General features: G+C 42.5%; 1 protein-coding gene across 2 annotated transcripts in view; it reads right to left on the reverse strand.

Annotated features, from left to right (window-relative positions):
* The window catches only part of PAK5 (p21 (RAC1) activated kinase 5), a 423,702-nt gene that overhangs the window by 94,141 nt on the left and 303,621 nt on the right, over positions 1–25,940 (reverse strand). For both annotated transcript variants that reach the window (XM_042230412.2, XM_012188115.5), the window contains one exon: positions 22,160–22,374. In XM_042230412.2, the coding sequence (XP_042086346.1) occupies positions 22,160–22,363 (204 nt within the window). In that variant the 5' untranslated portion in view covers positions 22,364–22,374. The remainder of the gene's footprint in view (positions 1–22,159; positions 22,375–25,940) is intronic.

Genomic DNA, 25,940 nt, shown 5'->3' on the forward strand with positions numbered 1-25,940 from the left:
CAGTTAATTAGGCTCTGAAACTGCAAGGTGAGAGTGTAAACAAGCCAAGTAACTCTAGGTGTTAACTGTGCACTCAGAAATTTCACTGGTACAGAACTTCCTACCCTTTTGAAGATAGTGAACTTATCAATAAAAAGAATAAAATAGCAATCAACATAAATTTCCAAGAACAGGCAGGTTTTCAAATCTTGCCGTATCTGTCCTAATGTGGCACTGAAAATAATATTGCAGAAAACGTAACAATATATCAGGTTCATGGTTCCCAAACTGTATATCCAAGTGTCTCAGAGACTGTGAACTCTTACGAGTGTGGTAAGGTATTTTAAAATTTCAAAGGTATCAGTAACGCTTAACCTTTTTTTTAAAAAAAATAGTTAATAAGACTTTTTATTATAACAGTGTTTATTTGTGTATGGCTGTAATAACAAATATATTTTTCACCATTCATCCAAATACTGTATATATGATATGATGCCTTGTAACACTTGATTGGGCTACAAGCCTGTTGATGACATCACTGAATGTAAAGCTGCACGTCTGGCAGTTGTCACAACAAAAACAGCAGACTCTGTGTGAAATTACCATGGAAGAGGAAGGGAGGGCGAGAGACTGAGGGCTGCAACCTGCTTCCGAGGCTGAAGACCACGCAGTGCCCAGCAGACCTGTGTGTTTGCATCAGTGCTTCTTTAAGAATGGCAGAAGGCCTTTCTGGGCGGTCACTGGTTAAGAGTCTGCCTGCCAATGCAGGGGACACAGGTTTGATTTCTGGTCTGGGAAGATTCCTGTGCTCTACAGTCCATGCTCCACAACAAGAGAAGCCACCACAGTGAGGAACTCACGCACCACAACTAGAGAAAGCCTGCACTCTGCAGAGAAGACTCAGCACAGCCATTAAATTAAATGGTTTCAAAAAGAACACACAAAGTATGCTAACTTTGTGTACTACTTGTTTTTATCCACACTGCAGGTGGATTCTTTACAGTCTGAGCCACCAGCAAAACCCACTATTTGTTAGGACATAAATACTTAAGCTGTTTGGATTGAACTATGTATTTAATAAATAAATGATTTATGGTTGCTTTTTGCCTAAGGGGCACTGTGACAAAATTACTGAGATGCTAGAGTCATTGGTCCTGTGAACCAAGAAAGTTTGTGAACTGCTGCATTAGGTGAAAAAAATAAAATAAAAGCTGCATAATCACTGCACTCAATAAAGGACAGAAATGGTATGGACCTAACAGAAGCAGAAGATATTAAGAAGAGGTGGCAAGACTACATGGAAGACCTGTACAAAAAGATCTTCACAATCCAGATAATCACGATGGTGTGATCACTCACCTAGAGCCAGACATCCTGGAATGTGAAGTCAAGTGGGCCTTAGGAAGCATCACTACGAACAAAGCTAGTGGAGGTGATGGAATTTGAGCTATTTCAAATCCTGAAAGATGATGCTGTGAAAGTGTTGCACTCAATATGCCAGTATATTTGGAAAACTCAGCAGTGGCCACAGGACTGGAAAAGGCCAGTTTTCATTCCAATCCCAAAGAAAGGCAATGCCAAAGAATGCTCAAACTACTGCACAATTGCACTCATCTCACACACTAGTAAAGAAATGATAAAGATTCTCCAAGCCAGAATTCAGCAATACGTGAACCATGAACTTCCAGATGTTCAAGGTGGTTTTAGAAAAGGCAGAGGAACCAGAAATCCAATTGCCAACATTCACTGGATCATCAAAAGAGCAAGAGAGTTCCAGAAAAACATTTGTTTTTGCTTTATTGACTATGTCAAAGTCTTTGAGTGTGTGGATCACAATAAACTATGGAAAATTCTGAAAGAGATGGGCATACCAGACTACCTCCCCTGCCCCTTGAGAAAGCTGAATGCAGGTCAGGAAGCAACAGTTAGAACTGGACATGGAACAACAGACTGGTTCCAAATAGGAAAAGGAGTACATCAAGGCTGTATATTGTCACCCTGCTTATTTAACTTATATCGAGAGTACATAATGAGAAATGTTGGGCTGGAGGAAGCACAAGCTGGAATCAAGATTGTCGGGAGAAATATCAATAACCTCAGATATGCAGATGACAACACCCTTATGGCAGAAAGTGAAGAAGAACTAAAGAGCCTCGTGATGAAAGTGAAAGATGTTGGGAGCCGTGTTAGGCATTACTGACAAAATGGAGGCATGGTCCCCAGTCCCCTCTCATTCAGCAGGCACGGATCCTGGGATGAAGGAGTTAGGCCTTGTAATTCTGACTTGTCTTTTCCTCTCCTTGGCTGAGTTGACTGAAAAGGAATATTAAGGTGCTTATTGCTCTTGAGAGGAGCATGAGAAGGCACAAAGCCTTCTGCAGCATTGCTCAGAAAATAATTCATAAAGTTAATCACTGACATTTGTTCAAGGACTTTTACAAAAGAGTGTTCCAGGATGAGCACATAGGCCGTAACTTGAGGCCATGGGAGGGATTGATATCTGAAGCCTATTTGTGAGGAGAATGTTTATGGTAAAGGAGTTTACTGAATTTAGGGTTTGCTGCTGCTAAGTCACTTCAGTTGTGTCCGACTCTGCGCGACCCCATAGACGGCAGCCCACCAGGCTCCCCTGTCCCTGGGATTCTCCAGGCAAGAACACTGGAGTAGGTTGCCGTTTCCTTCTCCAATGCATGAAAGTGAAAAGTGAAAGTGAAGTCACTCAGTCGTGTCCAACTCTTAGCGACCCCATGGACTGTGTAGCCCACAAGGCTCCTCCATCCACGGGATTTTCCAGGCAAGAGTTCTGGAGTGGGGTGCCATTGCCTTCTCCAGAATTTAGAGTTTAGAAATAATTAAATAGTTAGAAGTTAAAGATTTAAGGAATGTTAAATAGCATATTTTACTATCGCTTATAGAAGTTAGGAATTTTTAGAGACACTATAGCCAGAAGCCTTTTTAAGAGATAGTGAGCTCAGGATGTAATGGGCAAACAGGAGTTAGGAAGATAAGTGGTAAACTGAGGAATGTAGCATGAGTTACAATGTGATCACAAGTTAACTATAGGACACATTAGAAGAGGTAGATTATAGATGATAAGGCTGATTTCGAGAGAATCACTGAAGCAGGAACTCTGTTTGAAGAGCAACAATGATTTATGGAGATAATAAATCTGGGAGAGGGGGATCTGAAAATGTCAAACCTCTGGCCTAATGTTTTTATAAAGGTATAAAAGAGAATCTTAACCTTGGAATAAACAGGCAGTCCATAGAAAAATGAGAGGCTGTCTCATTCGCTGACACCGTTCACCTCTTCAGGTTGAATCCCTGGCTGCTGGAGTTGGACTCTGGCAGAAAGAGAAGAGTGAAAAAGTTGGCTTAAAGCTCAACATTCAGAAAACTAAGATCATGGCATCTGGTCCCATCACTTCATGGCAAATAGATGGGGAAACAGTGGCTGACTTTATTTTATTGGTCTCCAAAATCACTGCAGATGGTGATTGCAGCCATGAAATTAAAAGAGGCTTTCTCCTTGGAAGGAAAGTTATGACTAACCTAGACAGCATATTAAAAAGCAGAGACATTACTTTGTCAACAAAGGTCCGTCTAGTCAAGGCTATGGTTTTTCCAGTAATCACATATGGATGTGAGAGTTGGACTGTAAAGAAAGCTGAGTGCCGAAGAATTGATGCTTTTGAACTGTGGTGTTGGAGAAGACTCTTGAGAGTCCCTTGGATTGCAAGAAGATCCAGTCCATCCTAAAGGAGATCAGCCCTGGGTGTTCAGTGGAAGGACTGATGTTGAAGCTGAAACTTCAATATTTTGGCCACCTGATGCAAAGAGCTGACTCATTGGAAAAGACCCTGATGCTGGGAAAGATTGAGGGCAGGAGGAGAAGGGGACGACAGAGGATGAGATGGTTGGATGGCATCACCGACACAATGGACATGGGTTTGGGTTAACTCCGGGAGCTGGTGATAGACAGAGAGTCCTGGAGTGGTGTAGTTCATGGGGTCGCAAAGAGTCATACACAACTGAGCGACTGACCTGAACTGAAACACTGCAATCAATCTCGCGTTTCCATGCGTGCTTGTGTGTTTTAAGATAATGGAAGAAAGTACATCAGAATTCAGCAGTGGCGACATGGTAGGACTTTCTTTCTGTAGTTTTTTTAATTTACTAATCTACTTGTGATGAGTAAGGATTAACTCTAACAGGCTGAAAATAATGAAAGGTTATTAAAAATTACTTCCCAGGGGATCACATTTGCTCCTTTGAATAAAATAACACCAGAAAGTTTCATTTTTGGAGAAGATTTTATTCCATTCTGCTAACTTCTCCAGCTTCCTGCTCCATACATACAGGATCTGGTTTTAGGACACTGAAGCTTTGGAGAAACCTGTTTTTATGCGTCTCTCTTTTTTTTTTTTGCTGTTAAAAAGAAAACCCACCCATTTCCCACCTCTGCAGCCAGCAGGAAGTGACTGCGGCTTGGAGTCACTAGCAGATGGGGCCTTTCAGCCTAAAGGTTGACAATCTATCCAAGATGGTGGCGGTGCCGGCTGATGTTACAGATGCCCTGGGAGACCGTCGCTTCTCCACCTCCTGCTTCCCGTGCAAGGCCCCACAGCATCCTGCAGCTCTTAGATGGAAGATGCCGTTAGGAGCCTGCCCTGAGGAAATGCACATGTGAAAGCACCCCTGAGTGACAGAGATCTGGAGTGCTTTGCTGTTAAAACTGACCAACTCCTGAAAACTCAGTTTATAAAGCTACTGAGTTATCTATACAGTTGAAACATACACAGGTAGCCCTTGATTTTTTGATTGTGAGAGAAATCAAACTCAAACTTATTTTTCTCCTGTGAACTTTGGTTAGCAAAGGGGAAAAGTGGGAGGAGAGGGATAGATTAGGAGTTTGAGATTGATATTTACACACTACTGTGTACAGAGAAGTCAACAAGGACCGACTGTACAGCACAGGTAGCTCTCCTCAATATTCTGTGATAATCTATACGGGAAAATAATCTGAAAAAGAATGGATATATGTATATGAAAAATGGAATAACTTTGCTGTACACCCAAAACTAACAGAACATTGTTCATCAACTATAAGTAAGTAAGTAAAGTCACTCAGTCATGTCCGACTCTTTGTGACCCCGTGGACTGCAGCCCACCAGGCTCCTCAGTCCATGGGGTTCTCCAGGCAAGAATACTGGAGTGGGTTGCCACTTCCTTCTCCAGGGCATCTTCCCGACCCAGGGATCGAACCCAGGTCTCCCGCATTGGAGGCAGACGCTTTAACCTCTGAGCCACCAGGGAAGCACATCAACCATATTCCAATATAAAATAAAAATAAAATTAAAAATTCAAAAAAGAAAACAATATACAATTTTTTTTATCCTAAAAAGGCAACTGTCATTATACTTTGTACTTGAGATCATTGGGTTTGTTTTATTTTAAAATTTATTGATCACTAATATTTTCAATGTATTCAACTCTTCAGCTCTCATGCTAACATTTTAAATGCTTTCGACCCTTTGGCGTTATGAGGCAGTAGCATTATATCTACTTTTAACTGAGGTGCACAGAAGGCAGGTAACTTGCACAAGGTCAAGCATCTAGAATGGGCAGAACCAAGATCTGGGGTTTATTTTGGAAAGTCTGGCTCCAGAGGGCTCCTCAGCAAGACGATCTCACCGACTGTTTGTGAATTTATGTTTTTCTCTAAGGTATATCCTTTCCTTGTTGATGTTGTCCAGTTGCTAAGCTGTGTCTGACTCTTTGCAATTCTTTGTAGCTGCCAGGCTCTTCGGTCCATGAGATTTCTCAGGCAATACTGGAGTGGGTTTCCATTTCCTTTTCCAGGGCATCTTCCCAACCCAGGGATCAAATGCATGTCTCCTGCATTGGCAGGAGGATTCTTTACCACTGAGTCACCTGGAAGCCCATCCTTTCATTTGATGTTGTTATTGTTCAGTCACTAAGTTGTGTCTGACTCTTTGTGACCCCATGGACTTTCAGCATGACTAGGAGATTGTAATCTTTCAAAATCCACAAATCACACATTCCTTGCATTTTCTCGGAAGTAATTCCACTTTCAAAGATTTCATCACAAAGTGTTTACATAATCTATTGTGTTATATATTCCATTAAGAGTTAGATACACTATTGTAACATTTATTTTATTTTATCTGTATTTATAAAGCTATCCCTGACTAGAGTGTGTGCCTGTAAAGATGGGGACTGTACATTGTCTTTCTCTAGCACTTCACTGAGAAGAACACAGTAGGTCCACATAAAACATTTGCTGAAGATGTGAAAGCTGATGCTAATGCTGACAGCAGCTGCCTCCTCTGCTGCGCTGTTACAAAATCCACCTCGGAGGCCCCCTGCAGCCATTGCTTGACAGCTGTTCGAGTCTCTGCCTGAAGGGGTCTTCTGGCTGCTGGGGAAGGCTTGGTCACACATGGGGAGGCTAGATTTTGCCAGGAATTGACTCTGATGAGCCGGAGAAGGCAATGGCAACCCACTCCAGTGTTCTTACCTGGAGAGTCCCAGGGACAAAGCAGCCTGGTGGGCTGCCATCTATGGGGTTGCACAGAGTCAGACACGACTGAAGTGACTTAGCAGAGCAGTAGACTCTTGTGAGCAGCTTGCAACCAGGGAGCGGATGGAGTTGGTGGACAGACGGCCCAGCTTCCCTGCACCATGGAGGCACACTTGTAGCTGTGTCCTGTGAAGTCACTTCCCTGGCAGGCAGCCCCAGGGGGTCTAAACCCCAGTTGCCCACAAGCAACTGGTGTCTTCACTAACAAACCTTCTCTTGGCTTCTCTCTTGTACTATTGGAAGCTGGGAAGTTTATGATAATTTACTACATAGCAATAGAAGATGAGTATGAGTTCTGGTGCCTGGAAGTTGGGTGCTGCTGTAACAAATACCTAAAACCTGAGTGTTTGCTAGGGCTGCCATAATAAGGTACCATAGGCTGGTGGCTTAACCAACAGACATTTATTTCCCACAGTTCTGGAAGCTGGAAGTCTGAGATCCAGGAATATGCAGGGTTGCTTCTTCTCAGGCTGCTGACCTTGGCTTGCAAACGGACTTTCCTGTGTGCACTTAGGCATCTGTGGCATCTCTTCCCTCTCTTTGTAGTTCTATCTGATTAGGATGAATCCTGACAACCTCATTTAATCTTGACTACCTCCCTGAAAGATCCTATTACCAAATAAAATCACACTGGGGGTAGGGGCTTCAGCATGTGGCTTTTGGAGGGGATTCACGACTGAGCGACTTCACTTTTATTTTTCACTTTTATGCACTGGAGAAGGAAATGGCAACCCACTCCAGTGTTCTTGCCTGGAGAATCCCAGGGATGGGGGAGCCTGGTGGGCTGCTGTCTCTGGGGTCGCACAGAGTCAGACATGACTGAGGTGACTTAGCAGTAGCAATCCATAACAACACAGGGATTTTGCAACCAGAAGTGGGTGGAGGCTGGAGGGATGTTGAGGAATACGGTAGAAAATAGTCTAACTTGCCATGAATTCTTACTAGAATCTGGACTTGGACAAGGTGGATGGTGAGGGCACAGAAACAAATGACGAACAATTCAGTTCAGTCGCTCAGTCGTGTCCGAATCTTTGCAGCCCCATGGACTGCAGCATGCCAGGCTTTCCTGTCTATCACCAACTCCTAGATCTTGTTCAAAGTCAAGTCCGAGTTGGAGATGCAATCCAACCATCTCATCCTCTGGCTTCCCCTTCTCTTCCTTCCCTCAATCTTTCCCAGCACCAGGGTCTTTTCAAATGAGTCAGTTTTTTGCATCAGGTGGCCAAAATATTGGAGCTTCAGCTTCAGCATCAGTCCTTCCAATGAATATTCAGGACTGATTTCCTTTAGGATGGACTGGTTGGATGTCCTTTTAGTCCAAGGGACCCTCAAAAATCTTCAACACCACAGTTCAAAAGGATTAAATCTTCGGCATTCAGCTTTCTTTATGGTCCAGCTCTCACATCCAGGCATGACTATTGGAGAAACCATCGCTTTGACCAAATGGACATTTGTCGGCAAAGTAATGTCTCTTCTTTTAAATGTGCTGTCTAGGTTTGTCATAGCTTTTCTTCCAAGAAGTCAGCGTCTTTTAATTTCATGGCTGCAGTCACCATCTGTGGTGATTTTGGACCCCCAAAATAAAGCCACTGTTTCCCCATATATTTGCCATGAAGTGATGGGACTGGATGCTATGATCTTCGTTTTTTGAATGTTGAGCTTTAAGCCAGCTTTTTCACTCTCCTCTTTCACTTTCATCAAGAGGCTTTTTAGTTCCTCTTCACTTTCTGCCATAAGGGTGGTGTCCTCTGCATATCTGAAGTTATTGATATTTCTCCCAGCAATCATGATTCCAGCTTGTGTTTCATCCAGCCCAGTGTTTCTCATGATGTACTCTGCATATAAGTTAAATAAACAGGGTGACAATATACAGCCTTGATGTACTCCTTTCCTGATTTGGAACCAGTCTGTTGTTCCATGTCTGGTTTTAACTGTTTCTTCTTGACCTGAATACATATTTCTCAGGAGAAGGTCAGGTAGTCTGGTATTCCAAAATTCTTGAAGAATTTTCCACAGATTGTTGTGTCCACACAGTCAAAGGATTTGGCATAGTCAATAAAGCAGAACTAGATGTTTTTCTGGAATTCTCTTGCTTTTTTGATGATTCAGTGGATGTTGGCAATTTGATCTCTGGTTCCTCTCTGCTTTTTCTAAATCCAGCTTGAGTATCTGGAAGTTCATGGTTCATGTACTGTTGAAGCCTGACTTGGAGAAATTTGAGCATTACTTTGCTAGTGTGAGAGATGAGTGCAATTGTGCAGTAGTTTGAACATTCTTGCGCATTGCCTTTCTTTGGGATTGGAGTGAAAACTGACCTTTTCCAGTCCTGTGGCCACTGCTGAGTTTTCCAAATTTGCTGGCATATTGACTGCAGCACTTTAACAGCATCATCTTTTGGGATTTAAAATAGCTCAGCTAGAATTCCATCACCTCCAGAGGAACACGTTATTGGAAATTGGATGAAGGGAATTCTTGCTGTGTTACTGGTGGAAAGTTTGGAAAAAATGTCTTTTGGAGTTATGTGGAAAGCAGAAACTATGCGATAAATTCCATGATGTATCTACAGAGATTTTCAAGGCAAGTGTGGTAAGTGCTGCCTGGTTTCTTCTTTCTGCTTATGGTAAAATGCAAGAGGAGAGATATGCATTGAAGGAAGAACTTTCTTTAAAAAAAGGGAAAAAGAATTTCATGACTTAAAAGATTCTGAGCCTCTCTAGATGGCCAAGGTGAGAAAAGTTGTACCACCAACACTTAGCTACAAATCAGAAAGATGCAGTCACACAGAAGGCCTTCTGAGGAAATTAAGGGTGTGCCCCACAGATTTTCTCGGTCAAACGACAGAACTTCTAGAAAATGTAAAGGTAGCGCCCCTCAGTCATTTCAGGAGAGGCTGAGGTATGGGATGGTTTATCATAACAGTATCTGTGGATATAGCTTTACATATGTGCCCAATGGTGGCAACCACAGTGACAACCACACAAGGTCTACAATTCAAAAATTGCTTCAATAGAAACACTGCTGGGACTTTCCTGGTGGTCCAGTGGTTAAGACTTTGTTTTCCAATGCAGGAGACAGGGGTTCTATTCCTGGCCTAGGAGCTAAGATCTTGTATGCTTCATGGCCAAAAATCCAAATATAAAACAGAAGCATATTGTAACAAATTCAATCAAGACTTTAAAAATGGTCCACATTTAAAAACAAAAATAAAAAACAACCCTGGCAGCTTGAACTGCAAGAGACTGAGATATTATGATAGGAGGCTTTCAGAGAAACGTGAATAATCATAACATAACCATCACTTCATAATTGTGTTATGATAAGTATATATGACTCCAAGCAGGTAGCTTGTACTCTCCTGCTGGCTTTGAAGAAGCAAACTGCCAGAGCAGTTTCTTTGAAAGCACGCTTTCAGAGGCCCCAGTAGGAAACAGGCTGATAAAACTCTCAACTGCAAATACGGGTTACTTTTCATGGGAAAAGAGGGCCGAATCAAGACTCTGAGAGAGCGGGGCCTGAGCCACAGAGGAGTATTCCCAAGCTTGAAACCTAATCAAGGAACTCCCACCATCTACCAGGCTGGATTTCTCAGCAGTATTGGACTAGGGACTCCTTTTAACCTTCTGTTTCTCCTGTTTTGAACCCAAATGGCTATGGCGATTATCCTACGCCTGGTCCATAAGCAAGTGTTGGGAGGGCTGGGGGCACACATTTCGTCTCTGTAGGTTCACAGCTGCACAGATGGAGTGGAGCTGTGCCCTCGCAGCTGTGCCTAATAGATAGCCCCCAAGAGCTTTGTCTATTTAACTTGAGATGATGCTCTAACAGGATGAGATGGGAACCCCTGGGCTGGAGTAAACACATTCTGCAGCAGGAGGGACAGTGAGGATCAGAGTGGACAGGCCTTCAAGTGGCTCCTCAGTGCCTCTGGCCTCCTGGTGCTCATGGCTCTGTGTGGTCCGCTCGCCATGAGCCTTGGCAGGACCTGTGCCTTGCTTCTAACCAACAGAACTTGACAGAGGTGATAGGATGCCGTGTTCACACTTCAGTGTTGTGTTATATGGCAAAGGTCATGGGATGTCACCCATCCCATGGTTGTGTTACATGATTTGGCAACCATGATGGGGCATTACTTCATGACTGAAAGTGAAAGTCACTCAGTTGTGTCTGACTCTTTGCAACCCCATGGTCTATACAGTCCATGGAATTCTCCAGGCCAGAATACTGGAGTGGGTAGCCTTTCCCTTCTCTAAGGGATCTTCCCAACCCTGGGACTGAACCCAGGTCTCCCACATTGCAGGCGGATTCTTTATCAACTGAGCCACAAGGGAAGCCCAAGAATACTGGAGTGGATAGCCTATCCCTTCTCCAGTGGATCTTCCTGACCTAGGAATCGAACTGGGGTCTCCTGCATTGCAGGTGGATTCTTTACCAACTGAGCTATCAGGGTCATGTTTATGTAATGCCAAATACAGAAACCCTAAGTAGGTAGCTCTCACTCTCCTGCTGGCTATGATGAAGCAAACCACCACGAGCTCTACAGAAGCAAGGAGGTGAGTTCTGCCAACAACCTAAATGAGCCTGGATGTGGATTCTTCCCCAGTCAAGCTTCTGGATAACCATGAAACTCAACTGATCTCCGACTGTAGTCCTGTGAGAGATTGAGCACAGAACACTGATTCCATATTCACAGAAATTGTGAGATAATAAATGTGCGTTCTTGTGAGCCGTGGCATGTGTGGTAACTTATTACACAGCAACAGAAAACTAACACAAAGATTCTCAATAGGCAATGCATTGTGCGAGTGCAGCAAACTTAGACTAGTGCCCTCCTGGGTTTAGCATTTGCATCGCAATTTTCACCTTATAGGTGGAAGTGAAAGGCACTCAGTTGTGTCCAGCTCTTTGCAACTCCATGGACTCCATGGAATTCTCTAGGCCAGAATACTGGAGTGGGTAGCCTTTCCCTTCTCCAGGGGATCTTCCAAACTCAGGAATCGAACTCAGGTCTCCTGCATTGCAGGTGGATCCTTTATCAGCTGAGCCACAGGGGAAGCCCAAGAATACTGGAGTGGGTAGCCTATCCCATTTCTAGCAGATCTTCCTGGCTCAGGAATTGAACTGGGGTCTCCCGTATTGCAGGCAGATTCTTTGCCAACTGAGCTATCAGGGAAGCCCTATAGGTAACAATAGTAGCATCCAACCAGGTGGATGGTGATGTGTGGCTTGGAAATGATCAAAGAATTGATCAACTTCTCTAGTCCTAGTTTAGAGTCAACAACATAATGCTCATAGTTAAAATTACATGACAAAATGATAAGGACTGTAGGATTTGACAGTAGCCCCAAGAAACATATAGCTGCCATCTCTGTGCCCCAATTTCTGTGAGACGCTAAATCAAGATAAAATTAAATCTTTCAAGTTCTAAGTATGTGTGGGAGTCACAGGGAGTCCACGCTTTTTCCTCTGGATTTAGAAGGACTATTTTCAGTTAGGTCACCCCTGCCAGGAGAGAAGAGTTGGGGCAAATAAGGCATCTCTGAAAACAGAGTCTCTGAATATAGAGTTTCCCAGCTATCAAAGCACAGCCATTCTCCCTGGGCGAGTTCAGCTGTTAGGAGTTCAGAGCAGGCCACTCCACGGGGAAGCCACACAAATCTGGAGGCATGCCTGTGATCTGAGTGCTCACTGTTTGACCTCTGACGTGATCAGCTCGGGGGGCAGGGAGGCCACCGTGGACAGAGGAGGGGCAAGAGCCTTTGAAGGCTTACTCATTGCTCCTTGGTGCTTGATTCTGTCACCGTGTGGGATCTGTCCATCTTCTCCTTGGAATGACAGCTGGGGACAGAGTCACTACAGGAATGCTGGGAGAGGGATTTTCTCGGAAATAGACCTAACTATCAAATGGTCATAAGTTACTTCCCAGTACAAACGATGACTGACAATTGCTTTAAAATGGTACATCCTATTTATGTTTACCTTCAGGGTGACTACAGATACCGAACTCTTGAGAGGGAGCGTCTGAGAGCATTTGTTCATGAGGCCTTAGTGGTCCAATTTTCACTGGAAGCCTAGGATCTTCTGTGTTCTAGCATCATGGAACACGAACGCCAGGCTGTTCTCTCCTTGTTCTCTGAGCTGAAGTTGTGAGATCCAGTCATTTGTGATACAGAAACGTCACGTGGATGTTCAGTGTTGGCCAGAGAGCCCAGAGGAGGTGTTTGTTTAATGCCCAGCTCTCCTCAGAATAAAAGAAGGGGTGAGTACCGGCAGGGCTCACTCTCCTGGGATAATTCCTTCTGCCCTGAAAATATCAGTTTTTGCTTTTTGGAGTAACATCTAGGTCATAGGTGCTGAAGGCTGCTCCAATTGTGAAAGGAAATGTCAAGGTAGCTTAGGTGAAGCACTGGTCTAAAAGAGGAAAGATGGTGACGATAAGCAGAGGGGGTCAATTTTTACTTTATTTTTTTGACTTTCAAAGGTGGCTGCGTGGGTGGTGGGGAGTGGAGGTGGGGTGGGGAGTGGTGGGTGGGTGTGGGGCATGCCTCACTTACACAACAGAAAATGCTTTTCAGAAGTTTCCAGATTTGGTTGGATCATAGAAATGAAGACGGACAATAAACCTGACTTTGGCTTTGGCCTTACCCACTACTCTGGGACTGAGCTCACTTGCCCCAATCTCCTGAATTTAGGTAAGGGAGAGAATGGGGCAGGTGTAACGTTTTCTTTCCACAGTCTCTGGTGCTGGGAAGGTTGAGAAGGCACAGTGAAAATGGAAGGAGGTTCCAGAAAGTAATGGGCACCAAGAGAGCTGTGAGACTCCAAGTCTGTTGTCCTCACTGATTTTAAAAGTGCAGAAATGCTTGGGGCTGTTACACTGGGATGACCCAGAGGGATGAGATGGGGAGAGAGGTGGGAGGGGGTTCAGGATGGGGAACACGTGTACACCCATGGTGGATTCATGTTGATGTATGGAAAAACCAATACAATATTGTAAAGTAATTAGCCTCCAATTAGGACAAATCAATTTATATTAAAAAAAGTGCAGAAATACTAAAACTTTAGTGAAGGTTAATCACCTGTTCTGCCAGTGAAAGTCTGCGTTCTAATCAACCTAATAGACACTGCTGTGGGTGTTTCTTTTTTTTTAAATTGATTTGTAAATTTTTGTGACTTGTTTTCCTTTTTAAATTTATTTATGTATTTCCTTATTGCTTGGCTGTGTCGAGTCGTGGGTGTAGCACGCAGGATCTTTGCTGCGTCACACAGAATCTTTTGTTGCAGCACACAGATGAGCTGTGGCATGTGGGGTCCAGCACATGTGGGCTTTGGTAACTGTGGGACATGGGAGCTTAGTTGCTCCCCAACACATGGGAGCTTAATTCCCCTACCAGGGATTGAACCTGCACCCCCATACTGCAAGGCAGATTCTTAACTGCTGGACCCCCAGGAAAGCCCCCGCTGTAGGTGTTTTTTTTTTTAACATTTAAAAAAAAATTTTATTTTTACTTTATTTTACAATACTGTATTGGTTTTGCCATACATTGACATGAATCCACCACGGGTGTACCTGAGTTCCCAAACATGAACCCCCCTCCCACATCCCTCCCCATAACATCCCTCTGGGTCATCCCCGTGCACCAGCCCCAAGCGTCCTGTATCCTGCATCAGACATAGACTGGCGATTCGTTCCTTACATGATAGTATACATGTTTCAGTGCCATTCTCCCAAATCATCCCACCCTCTCCCTCTCCCTCCGAGTCCAAAAGTCAACTCTACACATCTGTGTCTCTTTGCTGTCTCACATACAGGGTCATCATTGCCATCTTTCTAAATTCCATATATATGTGTTAGTATACTGTATTGGTGTTTTTCTTTCTGGCTTACTTCACTCTGTATAATCGGCTCCAGTTTCATCCATCTCATTAGAACTGATTCAAATGAATTCTTTTTAATGGCTGAGTAATACTCCATTGTGTATACGTACCACAGCTTTGTTATCCATTCATCTGCTGATGGACATCTAGGTTGTTTCCATGTCCTGGCTATTATCAACAGTGCTGCAATGAACATTGGGGTACATGTGTCTCTTTCAATTCTGGTTTCCTCGGTGTGTATGCCCAGAAGTGGGATTGCTGGGTCATATGGCAGTTCTATTTGCAATTTTTTAAGGAATCTCCACACTCTTCTCCATAGTGGCTGTACTAGTGTGCATTCCCACCAACAGTGTAAGAGGGTTCCCTTTTCTCCACACCCTCTCCAGCATTTATTGCTTGCAGACTTTTGGATTGCAGCCATTCTGACTGGTGTGAAATGGTACCTCATTGTGGTTTTGATTTGCATTTCTCTAATAATGAGTGATGTTGAGCATCTTTTGATGTGTTTGTTAGCCATCCGTATGTCTTCTTTGGAGAAATGTCTATTTAGTTCTTCAGCCCATTTTTTGATTGGGTCATTTATTTTTCTGGAATTGAGCTGCATAAGTTGCTTGTATATTTTTGAGATTAGTTATTTGTCAGTTGTTTCATTTGCTATTATTTTCTCCCATTCCGAAGGCTGTCTTTTCACCTTGAAGTGATGTTTTTGATGAGAAGTTTTGGCATATAGGCAATCTGCCTCCAAAGTTTCATTTCTAATTAACTTTTTCTTTTAAAAAAATTAATGATTGCTGCAAGACACACATTGCTTCTTCTGTAAGAGGTTTGTGCTTTTCTTAAATATCTTTTGATAAGCTCAGAGTCAGAAGGACTTCCTAAATCTTAACTATTCATATTCATTTAATTAACATGCCCTGAAAATCTGCAGGATTGCATATCAAATCAATATTGCTGGCACAGCGTAAAATTGAATCTGACCTTTATATGAATAAATTTATTTTGCAATAGAACAATTTCTTGATCTGAGACCTGTGTGCTTCATGGACAGGAATTTAACCAACGGCCTGACTGTGGCTCACAAAGGCCCCACCATCCAGTGTCTGAATGGACTTCCCCACCCCTTCCCTGCCCACTTTCCGGCCCCAGGCTACTTCCCCATGCCTGTTCCCACCCCCAGGGTCTTTGCACATGTTCTTCCTCCTCTGAATTTCTCCACCTCCTAGGTCTTCTTCCTGGTTCCCTCGTCACCTTCTTGAAGACTCTCCTCAAGGGCTCTGCATGGCTTCACCCTCAGATACTTTATATTATGATGATACTTTCTTTTCTTCATCACATTTATTGCTACATAGGTGTGCTGTTTATTTATTTAGATCATTGTCGTCTTTCTGTGAGATTACAGCTCCTCAGGACAGGGACCTAGCACTTATGGACATCCCACTCACCTAGAGTGAGGCTCCAGTAAATACTTGTCGAATGAATGGGTGAAATTAATATAAAATTTTCGGCATCCTGGGGGTTTTAAAGATACAGATCTCAGAATTGACTCTGAGGTAACAAACAAGTTTTGACTGGGTAAATAGGAGGACATAAACTCTGAGGCAAATTCTTTATCACCAGGGAAGTCCCGAGATGGTATCTTTCAGATTTGGTAGGACTTTGTAACCCTAAGAAGGTTTAAAAATAAGTACTGCAGCATGAGCCAAGAAATTATAAAATGTCTATTGAAATAATGAAGAAAGGAAGAAAAACCAAATTATTAATATTTTTGTAATAACCAAAGTATTAATATTTTAGTAAGAGGTTAAGTGTTGGTGAAACAACATATTTTATAGCCATTATGACAATTATGATATTTGATGTGTCTTTACTGTTTTTCTTTGAATACATTTACTTTCCTGTGTTAATGTTTGAACCAGCAAAGAAAACTTAAAATATTTCACCTGTGATGTTCTTGAAATATTTGGGAGCATGTGACTACTTAATACTTAAATGCATAGTTTGATTAATGTTACTAATTTAATATTAGGTACTGGTATTTTGCAAAAATATTACTTAAGAGATCCATAATTTTATCACATTGTTAAACTAAGTACAAATAGTAGAAGGTATTCTCCATACACTAAAGCTCCTTAGACAGTTGGGATCTGGCCACTGAAGCATTGCAAGGGAAATACTAGCACCCTCATTTTATAGACAAGGAAACTCCTGTCTAAAGCAGCAGGCAGGTGACTTATCTAAAGCCACCCAGTTTGTAGTTGGCTGATCTTGGACTTATACATCATGTGCTTACTCCTGGGATCTCCTCTTCCTATTTCTAAATGCTTTTAAAATAAATTTATATTAAAAAATAAATAAACAAAAAGTACCCCCCCCCCAAAATAAAATGACCATTCTTTTTATTTTTTTATTGGAGTATAGTTGATTTACAATGTTGTGATATAAAGGCTTTTTTAACATTATTCTCTCTGTGTGTATTAACATTTTAAAATGATTTCTAGGCTATTAAAAAGGGTGATCATTAAGTTCAAGCTTCAGTCCACCTAAAAGAGTGGTTCTTAAAGTGTGTCCTCCACCTATCAGTGGCATCAGCAGCATCTGAGAGTTTGCTAGACAGGCAAACCATCCACCCAGAATGAGTGAATCAGAATCTCCAGGGTGGGGCCAGGAATCTTGGATTTAATAAAATCCTTAGGAGACTCGGCTGAAAGTCCAAGAGAACCACTAGGCAAGAACAAACATGACCATTTAACTGGCCCTTTATATGAAAGTGTTAGCTGCTCAGTCATGCCTGACTCTTAGCGACCGCTTGGACTATAGCCCACTAGGCTCCTCTGCCCATGAAATTCTCCAGGCAATAAAAATGGAGTAGGTTGCCATTTCCTTCTCCAGGGGCTCTTCCTGACCTACAGATTGAACCCAGGTCTCCTGAATTGCAGGCAGATTCTTTATCACCTGAGCCAGCAGCAAGGCACATTCCTAATCACTAGACCATGAAGACCCTTTATATAAAAGTATCTAATTCAGCAGGAATTTTGGTAATGACATGCTTATGGCATTCTTGCAGACAAAATAATGTCACATAAAAAAGCAGTTTCTCAAAGTTATTTTCCAAAAGTTTTATGTTTTACAGGGTGCTCCCCACCCCACCCTCACCTTGCTGACATGCCTTTGGCTTGGGTACCTGAAGTTTAACTTTTGACACAATTCTAAGCTAACCTTTGGCTCTTGGTTTCTGAGATTTGGAAATGTTGGCCGGTGTAAACTTGCACTGCTATATTATGTGGACAAATTCCTTTGCAATGATCTAAATCAAGGTTCTCAAAGCAGGTCCCCACACCAGCAGCATCAGTGTTACCTGGAATCTTTTCAGAATTGCAAATTCTCAGGCTCCATCCTAGCCCTGCTCAATCAGAAACTCTGGGGATAGGCCTGGCAATCTGTGCTTATCAAGCCCTCCAGGTGATTCTGTTGGACTATAGCTTGAGAAATACTGATCTGCAAGAATCTACGTAGAAGAGTATATCCTAGTGATTTTGACATGTGATTTAAATAAGGTTTGGACTGAAGCAGCTGACACAACCAATCAGAGAAGACAGTGTTGGTTGTAATGGTGAACTTACATTCAAAACCAGCCAGCCTAAAGTTTACAGTTCTGAAGAAATAGTACTTTGCCACAACCTAAGGAACTGTATACCTCTTCCACTATTGCTTTTCTATCACAATCTCTTTTCTCATTTTCCTTTGTCTATTTTAAAGGACAATTTGACTCCAAATTAGAATTGTCAGTTCTACTTAAAAGAAAAAAAAAACAACACTTTGCCAAAATGGGCTTTAAACATGTACAACTCTACCCATTCATTACTTTCTATCAATTCATTCATGGCTTCTTATTCCAAAGAATGTTCTGACTTCTGCAATATATTCCGCATAGTTTATATCTGGTCCTTCTCAGGTCATTTGCAAGATTTCACCAGAGGAGTCTTGTCTAAAGAAATCATTCAAACTTCGTGGTGCACTCTTGCCCCTTGAACCTATTATTTTCCTAATTTGAGGAGCTGGTACAGTCAGCAGATTCACTATGATACAAAAGTGCTGACAGCACCAACTGCATTCACAGGGTCTGAAGAAGGAGAAGCTTCATCTAAAGGGGTTTGGTGAGAGTACGAAGGATGGATTTCTTGGGTGTCTTTCAGTTAGGAAGGATTTAATTAACTGGTCTTTCTGGGGAAAATTCAACCTAGACTTCCAGATGTTCAAGCTGGTTTTAGAAAAGGCAGAGGAACCAGAGATCCAATTGCCAACATCCGCTGGATCATCAAAAAGGCAAGAGAGTTCCAGAAAAACATCTATTTCTGCTTTATTGACTATGCCAAAGCCTTTGACTGTGTGGATCACAATAAACTGTGGAAAATTCTGAAAGAGATGGGAATGCCAGACCACCTGACCTGCCTCTTGAGAAACCTGTATGCAGGTAAGGAAGCAACAGTTAGAACTGGACATGGAACAACAGACTGGTTCCAAATAGGAAAAGGAGTACATTAAGGCTGTATATTGTCACCCTGCTTATTTAACTTATATGCAGAGAACATCATGAGAAACACTGGGCTGGATGAAGCACAAACTGGAATCAAGATTGCCAGGAGAAATATCAATAAGCTCAGATATGCAGATAACACCACCCTTATAGCAGAAAGTGAAGAAGAACTAAAGAGCCTCTTGATGAAAGTGAAAGAGGAGAGTGAAAAAGTTGGCTTAAAGTTCAACATTCAGAAAACTAAGATCATGGCATCTGGTCCCATCACTTCATGAGAAATAGATGGGGAAAAAGCGGAAACAGTGGCTGACCTTATTTCTGGGCTCCAAAATCACTGCAGATGGTGATTGCAGCCATGAAATTAAAAGAGGCTTTCTCCTTGGAAGGAAAGTTGTGACCAACCTAGACAGCATATTAAAAAGCAGAGACATTATTTTACCAACCAAGGTCCATCTAGTCAAGGCTATGATTTTTCCAGTGGTCATGTATGGATGTGAGAGTTGGACTATAGAGAAAGTTGAGCACCGAAGAATTGATGCTTTTGAACTGTGGTGTTGGAGAAGACTCTTGAGAGTCCCTTGGACTGCAAGGAGATCCATCCAGTCCATTCTGAAGGAGATCAACCCTGGGATTTCTTTGGAAGGAATGATGCTAAAGCTGAAACTCTTTTGGCCGCCTCATGTGAAGAGTTGACTCATTGGAAAAGACTTTGATGTTGGGAGGGATTGGGGGCAGGAGAAGAAGGGAACGACCAAGGATGAGATGGCTGGATGGGATCACTGACTCGATGGACATGAGTCTGAATGAACTCCGGGAGTTGGTGATGGACAGGGAGGCCTGGCGTGCTGTGATTCACGGGGTCGCAAAGAATCGCGACTGAACTGGACTGAACTGAACTGAACTGAACTGAACTGATGGACAGGGAGGCCTGGCGTGCTGCGGTTCATGGGGTCATTGTTTGTATTTATTTATTTTTTTCACAGACATTACTGTACCTGAAATGTGCAGAAATCCCCAACTGGATTCACACTTGAGATGTATTTTCCAGTCATTTCTCTGTTAGCATTTAAATGTCTATAACAAACATTCCCCCATATAGACTGGATTCTCACACATTTGGCATCAAAGTTGGGAAGCCCATTACGTGAGTAAGAGAAACATGGGGCTCAATTAGGTAACTGCTCCAATTCTCAGTGGGGCTGATAAATTCTGTTGAAGAAGAAAGGTAGCCAGCTCACCCAGGAGATGGAAGAAATGAGCTAGAAGATTCTCTTATGTCCAACAGCCACTGCACAGGACGCATTATCACTGAGATGGGAGTGATACTCCCATCTTCCTACTTTACTGCCAGCCAGGACCTGTTATGACTAGCACAAGTGAAAAGCCATGGTGCAATAGATGTTACTATAATCTCATCCCATAATAAGCACATTCCACACTCCCTGACAAGAGAGCACATCTTGGCCTTTAGCTAGGATGATACACTAAAACAGCTCCCTTCCAGAATACTCCTCATCAAATGGCAATTTCTTAAAGTTAAGAAAATAGCCCTTGTTTCATTTGAACATTCTCCTTTGCCATGATGATCAATAGCAGACAACTTTTGGGGGTCATACTTCATCTTCCTTTTCTGGGTTTTATAAAAACTCGGAATATTGCAAAAAATAATGAAACGATAAAGCAAATTCTTTCCAATCTCGATTTCTTTTTAGATAAGTTCCAGCCTATTATTTAGTCATTAGTGAGGCATTTATCTTTTTTTTCCAGAGAAAATCATCTTCAATAGAAGGATCAGTTCAGTTCAGTTCAGTTGCTCAGTCGTGTCTGACCCTTTGGACTGCAACCCTCCAGGCCTCCTTGTCCAGGATACTGCTTAATATTAACAAGTAGAGTTGGTTAACTGGTCAGCTTCTATTAAATGTTGATCAATAACTGTTTAAGATGAGAGGTTCCTTTTTGTCCCTAAAGATTTATCTTCTTGAATATCCACCTCTTTTTTATATTTCAGCTGGCTTGAAAAGTTTTAAAATCTTATCAGAACATAAAATTTACAAGATGCAAGATTAAAACACTCTGTATCAATCTTTGGGCAGGACAGACCCACATGTTCAGTACTAGAATAAATTGACTAATAAGACATGAATAAATGACAGAATCACAATTCCAAGTTACTCAGTGCAAGTGATCTCTTACAAGCGTTTCTTGTAATTTGTCAGCTAGGTTCCTTCTTTACATCCTTTAAAAATGTATCCATTGTTGTTTTACATATCATTTAAGTCCAGTGTATTCAATATGCATGTTAATATAGAATAAGGTATTTACATAGCTCAGATGCCTACTGATATAAGAAGTGAGGACGGAATTTGGCCTATTGGATAACATGACAATAAGCTTCAATGATGTTTAATTCCCATAGGAAGCCTTTGGGCAATGTGATGGCCCAGGGAATTCTTATCATCCTGATGTACAGAAGGAAACTGCAAAGGCTGTGTTTTTGGTAGTCTCTTGACCTATCTGAAATGTTTTGAGTCTGATTTCCACTTTAATGCAATGATCCTGATGAACAGTCCTTTTAAAAAATCTACTAGCTTTTTGTTTAAGGTAAGTTATATCTTATTTTAGGAATCTCATAATTCATTTTTATTTGAAATCTCTCTCTCTTAGACTATGAAGACTATATATGTATAATTTATAGGTATGTATACACTTATAAATATATTTTATTATATACAAAATATATATGCATATGCATGTATGTGTGTATAATACATAAAAATCATTTAGTATAGTTAAAACCTGTTCTTATTAAACTTTATATAAAAGTTTAGACATTCTGAGGGCAAATGCATAACAACACAAGGCTGCCTAATATAATATCTACTCAGAGATTACTGACACAAACACCATTTAAAGTAGAAATAAACATTTCCTATTTTGTGATTGCATTGTATGAATATGAGTAAAAATGACTCACGTCTGAAAGTTGAGGCTGCTTTTCATGTTCTGCAATTTACAATAAGTGGTGAACATTATAATCACTGAAGAATAACTGTGGATAATATGTGGATATTTAACAACAAATACATGATTTAGGCATTTGAGAGCTCACCCTGCATCAAATGAGGTCACGCTTTTCAAGCCAACTTAAAGAGCAAGTCCTGGCCATACCTTCATGGGCGCCAGCTGGATGGGCGTGATGCAGGAAGGGTCCACCATGGGCTTCGGCCTGTTGGCAGTGTCTGCTAGCAGGCTGTGCCACTGCTGCGGGAGGCCAGTAAATTTCTGTTCCTGTGGATCAAACCCAGTGTGAACCCTGTGTTCAAAGTTGGATGGGCCCGATATTTCAATCTTTTTCTTTTTTTTTCCAAACATGATGCAAAAACCTGAGAAATGAAAACAGAAAAGGGAGCAGTTGATTATCTTGCCAGCCAGAAGACACAGGAAAATCAGTAATTCACTCATCATTCTGTCTTTTCAGCATTTCCACTATTAGCGGCAGACAATGCAAGTTGTACTTTCAGAGTCTGTAGATGAGGCTGCTGCTGCTAAGTCACTTCAGTCGTGTCCGACTCTGTGCGACCCCATAGATGGCAGCCCACCAGGCTCCCCCGTCCCTGGGATTCTCAAGGAAAGAACACTGGAGTGGGTTGCCATTTCCTTCCCCAATGCATGAAAGTGAAAAGTGAAAGTGAAGTTGCTCAGTCATGTCCGACTCTTAGCGACCCCATGGACTGCAGCCCACCAGGCTCCTCCGTCCATGGGATTTTCCAGGCAAGAGTACTGGAGTGGTGCCATTGCCTTCTCCGGTAGATGAGGCAACTTCATTCAAAAATTTTATACTTGCCACGTGGAGTAGGGTTTCCTGACTCGCTGATTTGGTCATGTGGCTCACTTTACTAATGGACTGTGGAGGAAGAAAAAGTCCTTCAGTTCAAGGTGGAAAAGTTTTAAAATGTTTTTGATGTGGACAATTTTTATTATCTTTACTGGATTTGTCACAATACTGCTTCTGTGTTATGCTGTTTTGTTTTCTTGGCCGTAAGGCGGGTGGCATCAAACCTGCACCCCTTGCACTGGAAGGCAAAGTCTTAGCCACCGGACCACCAGGGAAGTCTCCAGGGTGGAGGTGTTTGAAGGCATTGTGTTTCCACTTCCCTCTTACACTTCTGCCACTTGGCATGCACATCTCTCTAGTGGGCGATGCTCCCTCAGCCAAGATTCTGGAAGGAGAGATGCATGAAGCAGACACAAATCTGACCTCCAGGCCGGAGTCAGACCAACAACTGACTTGTGAGTATGAAATAAATGTTTGTCATGGAGCCATTAAGACCTTGTATTTGTTTGTTATGTGGCGTTACCAAAGCAAAAGGTGACTAGCACACATGGAGAAGCATCTCAAAGTCTGATGTGCACTTAAAATCTAAAACACGTGTATGGAAAAATGTGTGTAAACATGAAGAATGGGGTTAATAATTATATTTACCACAAAAATCTTATTAGGATTAAACAAGTAAAAAAGTGTAAAAAAATGTCTGAAAAGCTCCTGGCACAAAGTGAGTGCCAAGTGCTACATGTATGAAACATACCTCTGGACGAATATACCAGAGATTGACTGGTATTGCCTGCAGAGAAGGGAGCCAGGAGGAAGCAGGGAACAATATCTACTTTATATTGGATATTTAGAATTTTATACAATGTATTTCACTTGTTTGAAACAATGCAGTTTACCTATTTAAAACCTCCTATGGTTTCCCTGGTGGCTCAGTGACAACCTGTCTGCCAATACAGGAGACACAGGTTCTATCCTTGGGTTGGGAAGATCCCTAAAGAAGGAAAGGGCAGCCCACTCCGGTATTCTTGCCTGGGAAATCCCATGGACAGCACAGCCTGGTGGGCTACAGGCCATGACTTTCCAAAAGAGTTGGACACAACTTTGCCACTAAACAACAACAAATGACAAAGATACACGTAGAAAATATGTAAAATAGTCACATTATGCTTTACATTTATTGAAAACACGTAAGGTACCCTGGGCTTGAATGCCACTTAGTATTCACTGTGATTGCAGGTGACTGCTTTTCCCTCTCTGAATTTATTGTGAACAGGACAATCACAATCATTTGGGGAATCCCAAGGAGCCTGTTGCACCTTTTACAAAACATGGTGCTTTGGCTTCAGTGTTACTTTGTGGGGGAAACCTTGTCCCAGCCCTCAGACTTGAGTAGGTGGGTTATACATACATTGCTACAGTCACGTACATATTTTTCTCCACGCTTATTCACTTGCTGTCAGTTGAACAGTGGCATGCTTATTATCTGTCTTCCCTTCTAGAATATAAGATCCATAAGAGCAGGGATGCTGTCCACTTGTTCATTACTGTTGGCCAATGTCTGGCACATGGTAGGGGTCAAGAAATATTTGCTGAGAGACTAACATCACCCAGAACAGAACTTTTAGTGAAGAACACCTAGGATCAGAGCTCCACAGATGTTAACATCGCCTTTTTCACTCTCCCTCCCTCCCTTCCCTTCATCCTCCTTTGGAACTTCTGTTGTTGTTTTTTCTTTTAACTGTTTATCCCTGCTCAGCCAGCAGGGGTTTCCGACTTCCTTCTAGTTTTCTAATGCTTCTATTCTTCTATTCTCACTACCTGGTGAGAACCTGCTTTCTGGTTGGCTGTCTTTTTGCTGTAACTTCACATGTTGGAAGGGACAAAGGAGCTTGCATTGATCTCTTCTAGTAAAGTGAAAGAAAGTGAAGTCACTCAGTCGTGTCCGACTCTTTGCGACCCGTGGACTGTAGCGCACCAGACTCCGCCGTCCATGGGATTCTCCAGGCAAGAATACTGGAGTGGATTGCCATTTCCTTCTCCAGGGGATCTTCCCAACCCAGGGATCGAACCCAGGTCTCCCACAGTGCAGGCAGATGCTTTAACCTCTGCATCACCAAGGGCACTAATACCATTTGTGAGGTTCCGACCTCAAGGAACAATCACCTCCCAAAGGCCTCGCTTCCTACTGCCATCACACTGGGGCTTTGGGGATGGCTCAGCAGTAAAGAATTCACCTGCAAATGCAGGAGATGCAGGTTCGATCCCTGAGTTGGGAAGATCCCCTGGAGAAGGAAATGGCAGCCCACTCCAGTATTCCTGCCTGCAAAATCCCATGGACAGAGGAGCCTGGCTACAGTCCATGGCATCACAAAAGACTCAACTCATTAAGTCACAACTTGATGACTAAATGACGTTTGGATTAGAATGTCAACACATGGATTTGGGAGAGAAACATTCAGACCACAGCACAGCATATACAGTCTCTTGACAGGGATCAGAGTCTTCATAGCATTAACTCCCCTGACTTTATCAAAACCCATTTTCACATCCATCCTGGTTGTTACTTCAGACTCATTTAGCAAACTCACATAAGGTGACAATTGAAAACTAATGAAAGATAGGAAGGGCTCAGAAATACCTTGGCACGTTGTCTCTCTTGGAAAACATAATGACATTTAAAAAAACTCTTCAAGTACCTTACCATAATTAGGTTAATAAGTACAGGTTAGTTGATTTCAAACATTTGAGAACATCTCAGGCAGAGCATAAAGAAGTAAGGGATGCAGCGGCGGTAGACTGTTATAGGAATGGCCCCGATGTCTTGTGCCTGCCAGTGTCCAGCCCTTGGGTGGGTCTCTCCAGCACTGACTCTGGACCAGGATATGCAATCCACAAAAGGACAGCAGAAATTATGACACAAGCCTGGAACGTGCTTGCCCCGTGGGGCATGCCTCTATGCTGCTCTTGGAACCAGCCAGCGTGAGAACGAGGCCAGGCCGTCTAGTTAGGGGGTGACAGATCATGTAACCAAGACACTCATCAGCCCAGGCAAGGAGCCCTGGAAACAGCTGTCTCGCTGACCGGCAGCTGTCCACTAGTGAGCCCAGTCAAAACAAG

The sequence above is a fragment of the Ovis aries genome, chromosome 13, assembly GCF_016772045.2.
Source record: "Ovis aries strain OAR_USU_Benz2616 breed Rambouillet chromosome 13, ARS-UI_Ramb_v3.0, whole genome shotgun sequence".
In the NCBI taxonomy this organism is placed as follows: domain Eukaryota; kingdom Metazoa; phylum Chordata; class Mammalia; order Artiodactyla; family Bovidae; genus Ovis; species Ovis aries.